Source organism: Pristiophorus japonicus, chromosome 26 (genome assembly GCF_044704955.1).
Source record: "Pristiophorus japonicus isolate sPriJap1 chromosome 26, sPriJap1.hap1, whole genome shotgun sequence".
NCBI lineage: Eukaryota > Metazoa > Chordata > Chondrichthyes > Pristiophoridae > Pristiophorus > Pristiophorus japonicus.
Window position 1 is genome coordinate 24,198,058 of NC_092002.1, and position 14,284 is coordinate 24,212,341.

A 14,284-nucleotide genomic window follows, 5' to 3' on the forward strand; every position below is an offset into this window, starting at 1 on the left:
TCACTCCTCGTACCCTCTCACTCCCAGAACCCTCTCACTCACCGAACCCTCTCACTCCCCGAACCCTCTCACTCCCAGAACCCTCTCACTCCCCGAACCCTCTCACTCCTTGTACCCTCTCACTCCCAGAACCTTCTCACTCCCAGAACCCTCTCACTCCTCGAACCCTCTCACTCCCCGAACCCTCTCACTCCCAGAACCCTCTCACTCCCAGAACCTTCTCACTCCCAGAACCCTCTAACTCTGCCCGAACCCTCTCACTCCCCGAACCCTCTCACTCAACAAACCCTCTCACTCCCCGAACCCTCTCACTCCCCGAATCCTCTCACTCCCCCCGAACCCTCTCACTCCCAGAACCCTCTCACTCCCAGAACCCTCTCACTCCCCGAACCCTCTAACTCTGCCCGAACCCTCTCACTCCTCGTACCCTCTCACTCAACAAACCCTCTCACTCCCCGAACCCTCTCACTCCCCGAACCCTCTCACTCCCTTCGAACCCTCTCACTCCCCCCGAACCCTCTCACTCCCCGAACCCTCTCACTCCCAGAACCCTCTCACTCCCAGAACCCTCTCACTCACCGAACCCTCTCACTCCTCGAACCCTCTCACTCCCCCCGAACTCTCTCATTCCCCGAACCCTCTCACTCCCTGAACCCTCTCACTCCCAGAACCCTCTCACTCACCGAACCCTCTCATTCCTCGAACCCTCTCACTCCCCCCGAACTCTCTCATTCCCCGAACCCTCTCACTCCCCGAACCCTATCACTCCTCGTACCCTCTCACTCCCAGAACCCTCTCACTCCTCGAACCCTCTCACTCCCCGAACCCTCTCACTCCCCGAACCATCTCACTCCCAGAACCCTCTAACTCTGCCCGAACCCTCTCACTCCTTGAACCCTCTCACTCCCCCAGAACCCTCTCACCCCCGAACCCTCTCACTCCTCGTACCCTCTCACTCCCAGAACCCTCTCACTCACCGAACCCTCTCACTCCCCGAACCCTCTCACTCCCAGAACCCTCTCACTCCCAGAACCCTCTCACTCCCAGAACCAGCTCACTCCTCGTACCCTCTCACTCCCAGAACCTTCTCATTCCCAGAACCCTCTCACTCCTCGAACCCTCTCACTCCCCGAACCCTCTCACTCCCAGAACCTTCTCACTCCCAGAACCCTCTAACTCTGCCCGAACCCTCTCACTCCTCGAACCCTCTCACTCCCCGAACCCTCTCACTCCCCGAACCCTCTCACTCTGCCCGAACCCTCTCACTCCCCGAACCCTCTCACTCAACAAACCCTCTCACTCCCCGAACCCTCTCACTCCCCGAACCCTCTCACTCCCCCCGAACTCTCTCACTCCCCGAACCCTCTCACTCCCAGAACCCTCTCACTCCCAGAACCCTCTCACTCCCAGAACCCTCTCACTCCCAGAACCCTCTCACTCCCAGAACCCTCTCACTCCCCGAACCCTCTCACTCCCCGAACCCTCTCACTCCCCGAACCCTCTAACTCTGCCCGAACCCTCTCACTCCTCGTACCCTCTCACTCAACAAACCCTCTCACTCCCCGAACCCTCTCACTCCCCGAACCCTCTCACTCCCCCCGAACCCTCTCACTCCCCCCGAACCCTCTCACTCCCCGAACCCTCTCACTCCCAGAACCCTCTCACTCCCAGAACCCTCTCACTCACCGAACCCTCTCACTCCTCGAACCCTCTCACTCCCCCCTAACTCTCTCATTCCCCGAACCCTCTCACTCCCTGAACCCTCTCACTCCCAGAACCCTCTCACTCACCGAACCCTCTCATTCCTCGAACCCTCTCACTCCCCCCGAACTCTCTCATTCCCCGAACCCTCTCACTCCCCGAACCCTATCACTCCTCGTACCCTCTCACTCCCAGAACCCTCTCACTCCTCGAACCCTCTCACTCCCCGAACCCTCTCACTCCCCGAACCCTCTCACTCCCAGAACTCTCTAACTCTGCCCGAACCCTCTCACTCCTCGAACCCTCTCACTCCCCGAACCCTCTCACTCCTCGTACCCTCTCACTCCCAGAACCCTCTCACTCACCGAACCCTCTCACTCCCCGAACCCTCTCACTCCCTGAACCCTCTCACTCCCAGAACCCTCTCACTCCCCGAACCCTCTCACTCCTCGTACCCTCTCACTCCCAGAACCTTCTCACTCCCAGAACCCTCTCACTCCTCGAACCCTCTCACTCCCCGAACCCTCTCACTCCCAGAACCCTCTCACTCCCAGAACCTTCTCACTCCCAGAACCCTCTAACTCTGCCCGAATCCTCTCACTCCTCGAACCCTCTCACTCCCCGAACCCTCTCACTCCCCGAACCCTCTAACTCTGCCCGAACCCTCTCACTCAACAAACCCTCTCACTCAACAAACCCTCTCACTCCCCGAACCCTCTCACTCACCGAACCCTCTCACTCACCGAACCCTCTCACTCACCGAACCCTCACTCCCAGAACCCTCTCACTCACCGAACCCTCTCGCTCCCAGAACCCTCTAACTCTGCCCGAACCCTCTCACTTCTTGAATCCTCTCACTCCCAGAACCCTCTCACTCACCGAACCCTCTCATTCCTCGAACCCTCTCACTCCCCCCGAACTCTCTCATTCCCCGAACCCTCTCACTCCCCGAACCCTATCACTCCTCGTACCCTCTCACTCCCAGAACCCTCTCACTCCTCGAACCCTCTCACTCCCCGAACCCTCTCACTCCCCGAACCCTCTCAATCCCAGAACCCTCTAACTCTGCCCGAACCCTCTCACTCCTCGAACCCTCTCACTCCCCGAACCCTCTCACTCCCCGAACCCTATCACTCCTCGTACCCTCTCACTCCCAGAACCCTCTCACTCCTCGAACCCTCTCACTCCCCGAACCCTCTCACTCCCCGAACCCTCTCACTCCCAGAACCCTCTAACTCTGCCCGAAACCTCTCATTCCCCGAACCCTCTCACTCCCCGAACCCTCTAACTCTGCCCGAACCCTCTCACTCCTCGTACCCTCTCACTCAACAAACCCTCTCACTCCCCGAACCCTCTCACTCCCCGAACCCTCTCACTCCCCCCGAACCCTCTCACTCCCCCCGAACCCTCTCACTCCCCGAACCCTCTCACTCCCAGAACCCTCTCACTCCCAGAACCCTCTCACTCACCGAACCCTCTCACTCCTCGAACCCTCTCACTCCCCCCTAACTCTCTCATTCCCCGAACCCTCTCACTCCCTGAACCCTCTCACTCCCAGAACCCTCTCACTCAGCGAACCCTCTCACTCCCAGAACCCTCTCACTCCTCGAACCCTCTCACTCCTCGAACCCTCTCACTCCCCGAACCCTCTCACTCCTCGTACCCTCTCACTCCCAGAACCCTCTCACTCACCGAACCCTCTCACTCCTCGAACCCTCTCACTCCCTGAACCCTCTCACTCCCAGAACCCTCTCACTCCCCGAACCCTCTCACTCCTCGTACCCTCTCACTCCCAGAACCTTCTCACTCCCAGAACCCTCTCACTCCTCGAACCCTCTCACTCCCCGAACCCTCTCACTCCCAGAACCCTCTCACTCCCAGAACCTTCTCACTCCCAGAACCCTCTAACTCTGCCCGAACCCTCTCACTCCTCGAACCCTCTTACTCCTCGAACCCTCTCACTCCCCGAACCCTCTCACTCCCCGAACCCTCTAACTCTGCCCGAACCCTCTCACTCAACAAACCCTCTCACTCAACAAACCCTCTCACTCCCCGAACCCTCTCACTCACCGAACCCTCTCACTCACCGAACCCTCTCACTCACCGAACCCTCTCACTCCCAGAACCCTCTCACTCACCGAACCCTCTCGCTCCCAGAACCCTCTAACTCTGCCCGAACCCTCTCACTTCTTGAATCCTCTCACTCCACGAACCCTCTCGCTCCTCGAACCCTCTCACTCCCCCCTAACTCTCTCATTCCCCGAACCCTCTCACTCCCTGAACCCTCTCACTTCCAGAACCCTCTCACTCACCGAACCCTCTCATTCCTCGAACCCTCTCACTCCCCCCGAACTCTCTCATTCCCCGAACCCTCTCACTCCCCGAACCCTATCACTCCTCGTACCCTCTCACTCCCAGAACCCTCTCACTCCTCGAACCCTCTCACTCCCCGAACCCTCTCACTCCCCGAACCCTCTCACTCCCAGAACCCTCTAACTCTGCCCGAACCCTCTCACTCCTCGAACCCTCTCACTCCCCGAACCCTCTCACTCCCCGAACCCTATCACTCCTCGTACCCTCTCACTCCCAGAACCCTCTCACTCCTCGAACCCTCTCACTCCCCGAACCCTCTCACTCCCAGAACCCTCTCACTCCCAGAACCCTCTAACTCTGCCCGAAACCTCTCACTCCTCGAACCCTCTCACTCCCCGAACCCTCTCACTCCTCGTACCCTCTCACTCCCAGAACCCTCTCACTCACCGAACCCTCTCACTCCCAGAACCCTCTCACTCCCAGAACCCTCTAACTCTGCCCGAACCCTCTCACTCCCCGAACCCTCTCACTCCCAGAACCCTCTCACTCCCCGAACCCTCTCACTCACCGAACCCTCTCACTCCCAGAACCCTCTCACTCACCGAACCCTCTCGCTCCCAGAACCCTCTAACTCTGCCCGAACCCTCTCACTTCTCGAATCCTCTCACTCCACGAACCCTCTCACTTCTCAAACCCTCTCACTCCCCGAACCCTCTCACTCCCAGAACTCTCTCACTCACCGAACCCTCTCACTCCTCGAACCCTCTCACTCCCCCCGAACTCTCTCATTCCCCGAACCCTCTCACTCCCTGAACCCTCTCACTCCCTGAACCCTATCACTCCCCGAACCCTATCAATCAACAAACCCTCTCACTCCCAGAACCCTCTAACTCTGCCCGAACCCTCTCACTCCTCGAACCCTCTCACTCCCAGAACCCTCTCACTCACCGAACCCTCTCACTCCTCGAATCCTCTCACTCCGCCCGAACCCTCACTCCTCGAACCCTCTCACTCCCAGAACCCTCTCACTTCCCCCCAACACTCTCATTCCCCTCGAACCCTCACTCCCCCCAAACCCTCTTACTCCCCGATCCCTTTCCCTACCCCTGAACCCTCACACTCCCCGAACCCTCTCACTCTGCCCGAACCCTCTCACTCCTCGAACCCTCTCACTCCCAGAACCCTCTCACTCCCAGAACCCTCTCACTCACCGAACCCTCTCACTCCTCGAATCCTCTCACTCCGCCCGAACCCTCTCACTCCTCGAACCCTCTCACTCCCAGAACCATCTCACTCCCAGAACCCTCTCACTCCCCCCGAACGCTCTTATTCCCCCCCGAACCCCTACTCCCCCCGAACCCTCTCACTCCCCGAACCCTCTCACTCCCCGAACTCTCTCACTCCCCCCGAACCCTCTCACTCCCCCCGAACCCTCTCACTCCCCGAACTCTCTCACTCCCCCCGAACCCTCTCACTCCCCCCGAACCCTCTCACTCCCCGAACTCTCTCACTCCCCCCGAACCCTCTCACTCCCCGAACTCTCTCACTCCCCCCGAACCCTCTCACCTTATCACAAATGCCACGGTATGTGACTAACGGCAGTAAACTGTCCCGCCTCTTCCTTTGTGACCTGTCTGCAGACATTGAACGGCTGACCACGCCCTTGCTTCCATCATCCAGCTGGGTGGGACTGCACTCGCCTGGTTCCATTCTTCTCTATCTAATCGTAGCCCGAGAATCGCCTTTGCTTCCTGCTCCCGCTCCGTTAACTCGAACTAAGTATTGTGAAGACCGAAGTCATTGTCTTGCGTACCCTCAACCACTGACTCCATCACTCTCCCTGGTAACTGTGTGAGGCTGACCCACACTGTTCACAACCTTGTGTCCTGTTTGACCCGGAGTTGAGCTTCTGACCCCATATTCGCCCCATCACCCAGACCGCCTACTTCCACCTGCCTAACATCGCCCGTCTCCACCCCTGCCTCCGCTCATCCTCTGCTCAAACCCTCATCGTGCCTTTGTTACCTCCAGACTTGACTATTCCGACGCACTCCTGGCCGGCCTTACATCTTCCACCCTCCGTAAACTTGGAAACATCCTAAACTTGGGAGCCCGTGTCCTAACTCGCACCGAGTCCCGCTCACCCATCACCCCCTGTGCTCGCTGCCCCGTGTCCTAACTCGCACCGAGTCCCGCTCACCCATCACTCCCTGTGCTCACTGCCCCGTGTCCGAACTCGCACCGAGTCCCGCTCACCCATCACCCCCTGTGCTCGCTGCCCCGTGTCCTAATCGCACCAAGTCCCGCTCACCCATCACCCCCTGTGCTCGCTGCCCCGTGTCCTAACTCGCACCGAGTCCCGCTCACCCATCACTCCCTGTGCTCGCTGCCCCGTGTCCGAACTCGCACCGAGTCCCGCTCACCATCACCCCCTGTGCTCGCTGCCCCGTGTCCTAATCGCACCGAGTCCTGCTCACCCATCACCCCCTGTGCTCATTGCCCCATGTCCTAACTCACACCGAGTCCAGCTCGCCCATCACCCACTGTGCTCGCTGACCCCGTGTCCTAACCCGCACCGAGTCCAGCTCGCCCATCACCCACTGTGCTCGCTGACCCCGTGTCCTAACTCGCACCCAGTCCCGCTCGCCCATCACCCACTGTGCTCGCTGACCCCGTGTCCTAACTCGCACCCAGTCCCGCTCGCCCATCACCCACTGTGCTCGCTGACCCCGTGTCCTAACTCGCACCCAGTCCCGCTCACCCATCACCCACTGTGCTCGCTGACCCCGTGTCCTAACTCGCACCCAGTCCCGCTCACCCATCACCCACTGTGCTCGCTGACCCCGTGTCCTAACTCGCACCCAGTCCCGCTCACCCATCACCCACTGTGCTCGCTGACCCCGTGTCCTAACTCGCACCCAGTCCCGCTCACCCATCACCCACTGTGCTCGCTGACCCCGTGTCCTAACTCGCACCCAGTCCCGCTCACCCATCACCCACTGTGCTCGCTGACCCCGTGTCCTAACTCGCACCCAGTCCTGCTCACCCATCACCCACTGTGCTCGCTGACCCCGTGTCCTAACTCGCACCCAGTCCCGCTTACCCATCACCCACTGTGCTCGCTGACCTGCATTGGCTCCCGGTTGAGCAATGCCTCGATTTTAAAATTCTCATCCTTGTTTTCAAATCCCTTTATGGCCTCGCCCCTCCCTATCTCTGTAACCTCCTCCAGACCTACAATGCTCTGAAATTCTCTGCGCTCCTCCAATTCTGGCCTCTTGTGCATCCCCCGATTTTAATCGCTCCACCATCGGTGACCGTGCCTTCAGTTGCCTGGGCCCCAAGCTCTGGAACTCCCTCCCTAAACCTCTCCGCCTCTCTCTCCTCCTTAAAACTTACCTCACTGACCACCCCTAACCCTAATATCTCCTTATGTGGTTCAGTGTCAAATTTTGTTTGATAATGCTCCTGTGAAGCACCTTGGGCTGTTTTACAACATTAAAGGTTCTATATAAATGCAGGTTGTTGCTGTGCTGTCAGTACCCAGGTTGTGGTGGGGGGTACTGTATTCGCAACTGTTGTTGTGTGGGGAAAGTTTGCAGATTGACAGGCACTTGTAAATGTCCAGCTCCAGGTCTGAGTAAACCAGCACAAAATGACTGTTTTTCTTATCTTTTCTATACTTCGACACTTTACAGCGAGACGCACACTCATGGGGCACAAGCCTTTGATATATTTACCGCCAGGTGTGGCACGTGGATGACATGTGGCTCTTGGGCGAAGTGTGGTGAGAGGGCGAGGGGTTACATGGACCAGGTGCCCAGACACGGTTCAAGCCCCATTTCAAAATCAGACACTCTGCTCTTGGTTTTCTATAATACTTTGATTTCAAATTATGAATTATTAATAGCTGAATAGCAAAACACAAGGCAGCTGAGTAAGCAGACACGCAGAGTTGGATGGAGACAGAGAGTTTCTCTGCTGTATGGGACAGACTGAGGGGTTACAGCACCACCATGTGCAGGAGGTGACCTTGCAGCGTGACGTTTACATTCTAAACATGGGCTTAGGAATTTATACTGGCAGTGCCTGCAGAATGAGATTAATCATTTCGCTAGATAATAGATTTTTTTATGGGAAAATAAAAAAGTTGGGATTTTAAAAAATATTACCTTTTTTCTTCTGTGAGCTGGGTTCAAATCCATGGTGGGGGCTGACCCAGGACCTGCTCTCTCACTGCGTGCTGAGGCTCCGCCCTTTCACCAGCAAGGCCTGGGGTAAAACACACACCGTGAGCAACATCTACATTCCCATCGCCTCTCTCACCACCTCAGGACATCCCAACGCGCTTTACGGCCAAACACTGCGTCAATGGCAGGAACGGTCTCGTTGCTTACACAAGGCCTTCAGATATACTACCGCAAACTTTGCTCAACTGCAACTAGTCCATTATCTTCAGACTTTGCAAACATTATTTCTGGAGCATTGTGTTATCAGGGTGATGATGGGTGAGAGATGGGACCTGTCAGCTGTTACTTCAAATCCAGCGCAGCACAGGGGCAGGAAGTTACAGACACCACACCCAGCCACCCGGGAACTGCACCCACCCCCAAATTGTACCCACCCCCAAACACCCCCACCACCCCCAAACACCCCCACTCCCAAACACCCCCACCACCCCCAAACACCCACCACCCACCCCCAAACACCCACCACCCACCCCCACCCACCCCCAAACACACCCCACCCACTCCCAAACAGCCCCACCCACCCCCCACCCACTCCCAAACACCCCCACACACCCCCCACCCACTCCCAAACACCCACAAACACCCCCACACAACCCCACCCAGCCCCAAACACCCACCACCCACCCCCACCGAACCACCGCCACCCACCCCCAAACACTCCACCCACCCCCACCCACCCCCAAACACCCCCACCCCCAAACACCCCCCACCCCCAACCCCCAAACACCCACCCCCACCGAACCACCGCCACCCACCCCCAAACACTCCACCCACCCCCACCCACTCCCAAACACCCCCACCCCCAAACACCCCCCACCCCCAACCCCCAAACACCCACCCCCACCGAACCACCGCCACCCACCCCCAAACACCCTCACCACCCCCAAACACCCCCACCCACCCACACCTAACCTTCACCCAAACACCCCCCACCCACCCCCACACCCAATCCGCCCTGACCCTCACCCAGCCCTGCACACCCTCCCCACTGAACACCAATGGCGGGGATTTGATGGTCAGCAGTGAAGGAGTGGCACTCACTGCCAGCTGCCACAGAGATTTTGCCGGCTTTAGAGCGTGGTGTCCTCTCAAGGTGAACAGCGCAAGAAACTGTGAGGCTCTTCAACCAATCAGATTGAAGAATCCTCACTGAGACACGCAAGCCTAGAAATTTGTTTCCCCAAAACAGGCAGGGATCACGATGAGCGAGGAACCGGCTGCTTGTGTAATTGGGCCGCGCCCCGTGAGTTGCTGCGGGTGAAGTCAGTGCCAGCCTCGCGGGTCACGAACCCTGCTGCACTCCGCTCGCGGGGCAAAGGTTAAAGGGGAGGTGCACGCCACCATTGCTGCGATGGTGTAGCCCGGCACTCTGCTTCGGTGTCGGGCTACAGCCAGGGCGGCCTGTAACCCCGGTGGGCCGAGTGCAGGCCTCTCCATCTCCCCCCCCACAGCCCCCCAGAGCTCGCAGCGGGCCCTTCCCCTTTAACGGAAGGGGAGGGCCCTATGATCAAGTCAGCGCTACGCGGAGAGGCCGTGTCACACTGAGCTGCGCACTGAGAGGAAGTGGAGTGCCCGACCTTGCCATCCACTTCCTCTCAGGGGGCGGTGACGCCAATTTAGGTCACGGGGAGCCGGGTGCAGGAAGTCCTACCCCTAAACTTCGCCCCGAGTGCCAGGCTAATCCTTTCTTTACTTCGATTTACGCTGCGTAATGCAAACAGGGGTGAGCCGTGGATGTGTAACCCTGAGCTGGAGATGTGGATGTGCATGAGTGTCTGATTGAAGCGGAACGGGAAGGGACGGGAAGGGACGGGAAGGGGAGGGAAGCTTACACGAGGCCACAGTTCCACAAGTGCTTCCGCTCCCAGTGACTTCAGGCCCACTTCCATGGAGTGTTGGTCAAACCCAAGGGATAATTGGGGCTGCGAAAGGCGGGAGGTGTGCATTCTGTACAGCTCTATGTTTACACTGAGTGCACCTTAACTCCAGCTTTAGTTTCTCACCACCTGACAACAACTTCAGGTGTAATAATAAGAAAACGGAACAGAACAAGTCATTTGGTTCATCCTTCCACCAACAATAGCCAGTCTGTTTGTTATTGGAATGGGACGTTAAATCTGCTCCTGTGGTACGGATGAATTAATAAGGCAAATGGTGTCTGACTTTACCAGGGAGACTTTCAGGGTGTCCTTGAAATGTTTCCTCTCCTCACCTGGGGTTCACTTACCGTGTAGGAGTTCTGAGTAGAGCGCTTGCTTTGGGAATATTGTGTCAGGCATGTGAACAATGTGGCCTGCCCAGCGGAGCTGGTCGAGTGTGGTCAGTGCTTCGATGCTGGGGATGTTGGCCTGGTCGAGGACGCTAACGTTGGTGCGTCTGTCCTCCCAGGGGATTTGCAGGATCTTGCGGAGACATCGTTGGTGGTATTTCTCCAGCGACTTGAGGTGTCTACTGTACATGGTCCATGTCTCTGAGCCATACAGCCCTGTAGACCATGAGCTTGGTGGTAGATTTGAGGTCCTGGTCTTCAAACACTCTTTTCCTCAGGCGGCCGAAGGCTGCACTGGCGCACTGGAGGCGGTGTTGGACCTCGTCATCGATGTCTGCCCTTGTTGATAATAGGCTCAGGTGAATTTATAATGGGGAACAAAGAAATGGCAGACCAGTTGAACAAATACTTTGGTTCTGTCTTCACGAAGGAAGACACAAATAACCTTCCGGAAATACTAGGAGACCGAGGGTCTAGTGAGAAGGAGGAACTGAAGGGAATCCTTATTAGTCAGCAAATTGTGTTAGGGAAATTGATGGGATTGAAGGCCGATAAATCCCTAGGGCCTGATAGTCTGCATCCCAGAGTACTTAAGGAAGTGGCCCTAGAAATAGTGGATGCATTGGTGATCATTTTCCAGTAGTCTATCGACTCTGGATCAGTTCCTATGGACTGGAGGGTAGCTAATGAAACACCACTTTTTAAGAAAGGAGGGAGAGAGAAAACGGGTAATTATAGACCGGTTAGCCTGACATCAGTAGTGGGGAAAATGTTGGAATCAATTATTAAAGATGAAATAGCAGCGCATTTGGAAAGCAGTGACAGGATCGGTCCAAGTCAGCATGGATTTATGAAAGGGAAATCATGCTTGACAAATCTTCTAGAATTTTTTGAGGATGTAACTAGTAGAGCGGACAAGGGAGAACCAGTGGATGTGGTGTATTTGGACTTTCAAAAGGCTTTTGACAAGATCCCACACAAGAGATTGGTGTGCAAAATTAAAGCACATGGTATTGGGGGTAATGTACTGACGTGGATAGAGAACTGGTTGGCAGACAGGAAGCAGAGAGTCGGGATAAATGGGTCCTTTTCAGAATGGCAGGCAGTGACTAGTGGAGTGCCGCAGGGCTCAGTGCTGGGACCCCAGCTCTTTACAATGTACATTAATGATTTAGACGAAGGAATTGAGTGTAATATCTCCAAGTTTGCAGATGACACTAAGCTGGGTGACAGTGTGAGCTGTGAGGAGGACGCTAAGAGGCTGCAGAGTGACTTGGACAGGTTAGGTGAATGGGCAAATGCATGGCAGATGCAGTATAACGTGGATAAATGTGAGGTTATACACTTTGGTGGCAAAAACAGGAAGATAGAATATTATCTGAATGGCGGCAGATTAGGAAAAGGGGAGGTGCAACGAGACCTGGGTGTCATGGTACATCAGTGATTGAAAGTTGGCATGCAGGTACAGCAGGCGGTGAAGAAGGCAAATGGTATGTTAGCCTTCATAGCGAGAGGATTTGAGTATAGGATCAGGGAGGTCTTACTGCAGTTGTACAGGGCCTTGGTGAGGCCACACCTGGAATATTGTGTTCAGTTTTGGTCTCCTAATCTGAGGAAGGACGTTCTTGCTATTGAGGGAGTGCAGCGAAGGTTCACCAGACTGATTCCCAGGATGGCAGGACTGACATATGAGGAGAGACTGGATCGACTAGGCCTGTATTCACTGGAGTTTGGAAGGATGAGAGGGGATCTCATAGAAACATATAAAATTCTAATGGGACTGGACAGGTTAGATGCAGGAAGAATGTTCCCGATGTTGGGGAAGTCCAGAACCAGGGGTCACAGTCTAAGGATAAGGGGTAAGCCATTTAGGACCGAGATGAGGAGAAACTTCTTCACCCAGAGAGTTGTTAACCTGTGGAATTCCCTGCCGCAGAGAGTTGTTGATGCCAGTTCATTGGATATATTCAAGAGGGAGTTAGATATGGCCCTTACAGCTAAAGGGATCAAGGGGTATGGAGAGAAAGCAGGAAAGGGGTACTGAGGCTGAATGATCAGCCATAATCATATCGAATGGTGGTGCAAGATCGAAGGGCCGAATGGCCTGCTCCTGCACCTATTTTCTATGTTTCTTGAGGTATGGAAAGTGGTCCCCGGTGTCCAGGCCCGTGCCGTGGATTTTGATGACTGGGGGTGGGGGGCAGTGCTGTGTGGCGGGGTCAGGCTGGTGGAGGACCTTTGTCTTACGGATGTTTAGTGTAAGGTCCATGCTTTCATACACCTCAGTAAATACGTTGACTATGACTTGGAGTTCAGTCTCTGAATGTGCGCAGACGCAGGCATCGTCCACGTACTGTAGTTCGACGACAGAGGATGGGACGGTCCTGGATCTGGCCTGGAGACAGCGAAAGTTGAACAGGATCCCACTGGTTCTGTAGTTTTGTTCCACTCCAGCGGGGAGCTTGTTGAGTGTCAGGTGGAGCATGGCAGCGAGGAAGATGGAGAAGCAGGTTGACAAGAGATAAGGCAAATGGTGTCCGACTAACCTGACTGAGGTGGCATGGGATGTGTGGGACTTTGCCCAGAATGTATACTGAAGTGAGCTCCTATTCTCCAAACCTGTCATAGTGACCATCTTTAGTTTAACTGCTCATCAATTTCATGTTACAAAGGAACAAGAGATGACCTATCTTAGATAGTCAATGCGGCCTTCCTAATAGTTGCTCACGTGTTAGCTTCAGTGTCTCTATTGTTGTGGCCAATCTGCCATTAACACCTCACATGGGAGGCGTCGCGACATTGTCTCGACTAATCTCCAATATCCTAATCGGACAGTGAGCCCGCGATGGGACACCTGACAGAGCACATTCTAACCCGAGACACGGGGAATATAGCTTGTGGAAGAGCTGTGACCTGCTCGAGATTAAATAAAGCTGCAAATTATGCTAAAAAAGCAACCGAGGTGATGATTTTTAAGTCTGTCTGATTGCCTCATGATTTGAGACGGTATCTAAGCGATTGCAATTGGTGTCGTTATAAAAGTTGTTGTTATTGTTGTTGTAAACGTTGTCCACGATGTCCCCGGTGATCTGGAGGGCACCTTTGCTGTCCGATAGTTAGAGAGCGAGACACAGAGAGCGAGACAGAGAGAGAGAGAGACAGAGAGAGAGACAGAGACAGAGAGGCAGAGAGAGACAGAGAGAGAGAGAGAGAGAGACAGAGAGAGAGACAGAGAGAGAGAGACGCACATAGAGAGACACAGAGAGACACACACAGAGAGAGACACACAGAGACACAGAGAGAGACAGAGGCAGAGAGAGAGACAGAGAGAGAGAGACAGAGAGGCAGAGAGACAGAGAGAGAGAGACAGAGAGACAGAGAGGCAGAGAGAGACAGAGAGAGAGAGACAGAGAGGCAGAGAGACAGAGAGAGACAGAGAGAGACAGAGAGGCAGAGAGAGAAACACATAGAGGCAGAGACACACACAGAGACACACACAGAGAGAGACACAGAGAGAAAGACAGAGAGAGAGACAGAGAGAGAGAGAGAGAGAGACACACACACAGAGACACAGAGAGAGACAGAGGCAGAGAGACAGAGAGAGAGAGACAAAGAGAGAGACGCAGAGAGACACAGAGAGAGACACAGAGAGAGACAGAGTGAGAGACAGAGTGAGAGACAGAGAGAGAGACACAGAGAGAGACACACACAGAGAGAGACAGAGAGAAAGAGACAGAGACAGAGAGAGAGA

At 55.5% G+C, this 14,284-nt stretch overlaps 1 protein-coding gene across 3 annotated transcripts in view; it reads right to left on the bottom strand.

Moving 5' to 3' along the window:
* Positions 1 to 14,284, bottom strand: part of LOC139239105 (transmembrane protein 229B-like) — a 59,866-nt gene that overhangs the window by 26,763 nt on the left and 18,819 nt on the right. For 2 of the 3 annotated variants that reach the window (XM_070867628.1, XM_070867629.1), the window contains exon 2: positions 8,187 to 8,286. The exons of the other annotated variant lie outside the window; for it this stretch is intronic. In XM_070867628.1, coding sequence (XP_070723729.1) covers positions 8,187 to 8,219 — 33 coding nt within the window. In that variant the 5' untranslated portion in view covers positions 8,220 to 8,286. The remainder of the gene's footprint in view (positions 1 to 8,186; positions 8,287 to 14,284) is intronic. 3 annotated transcript variants of the gene reach the window in all.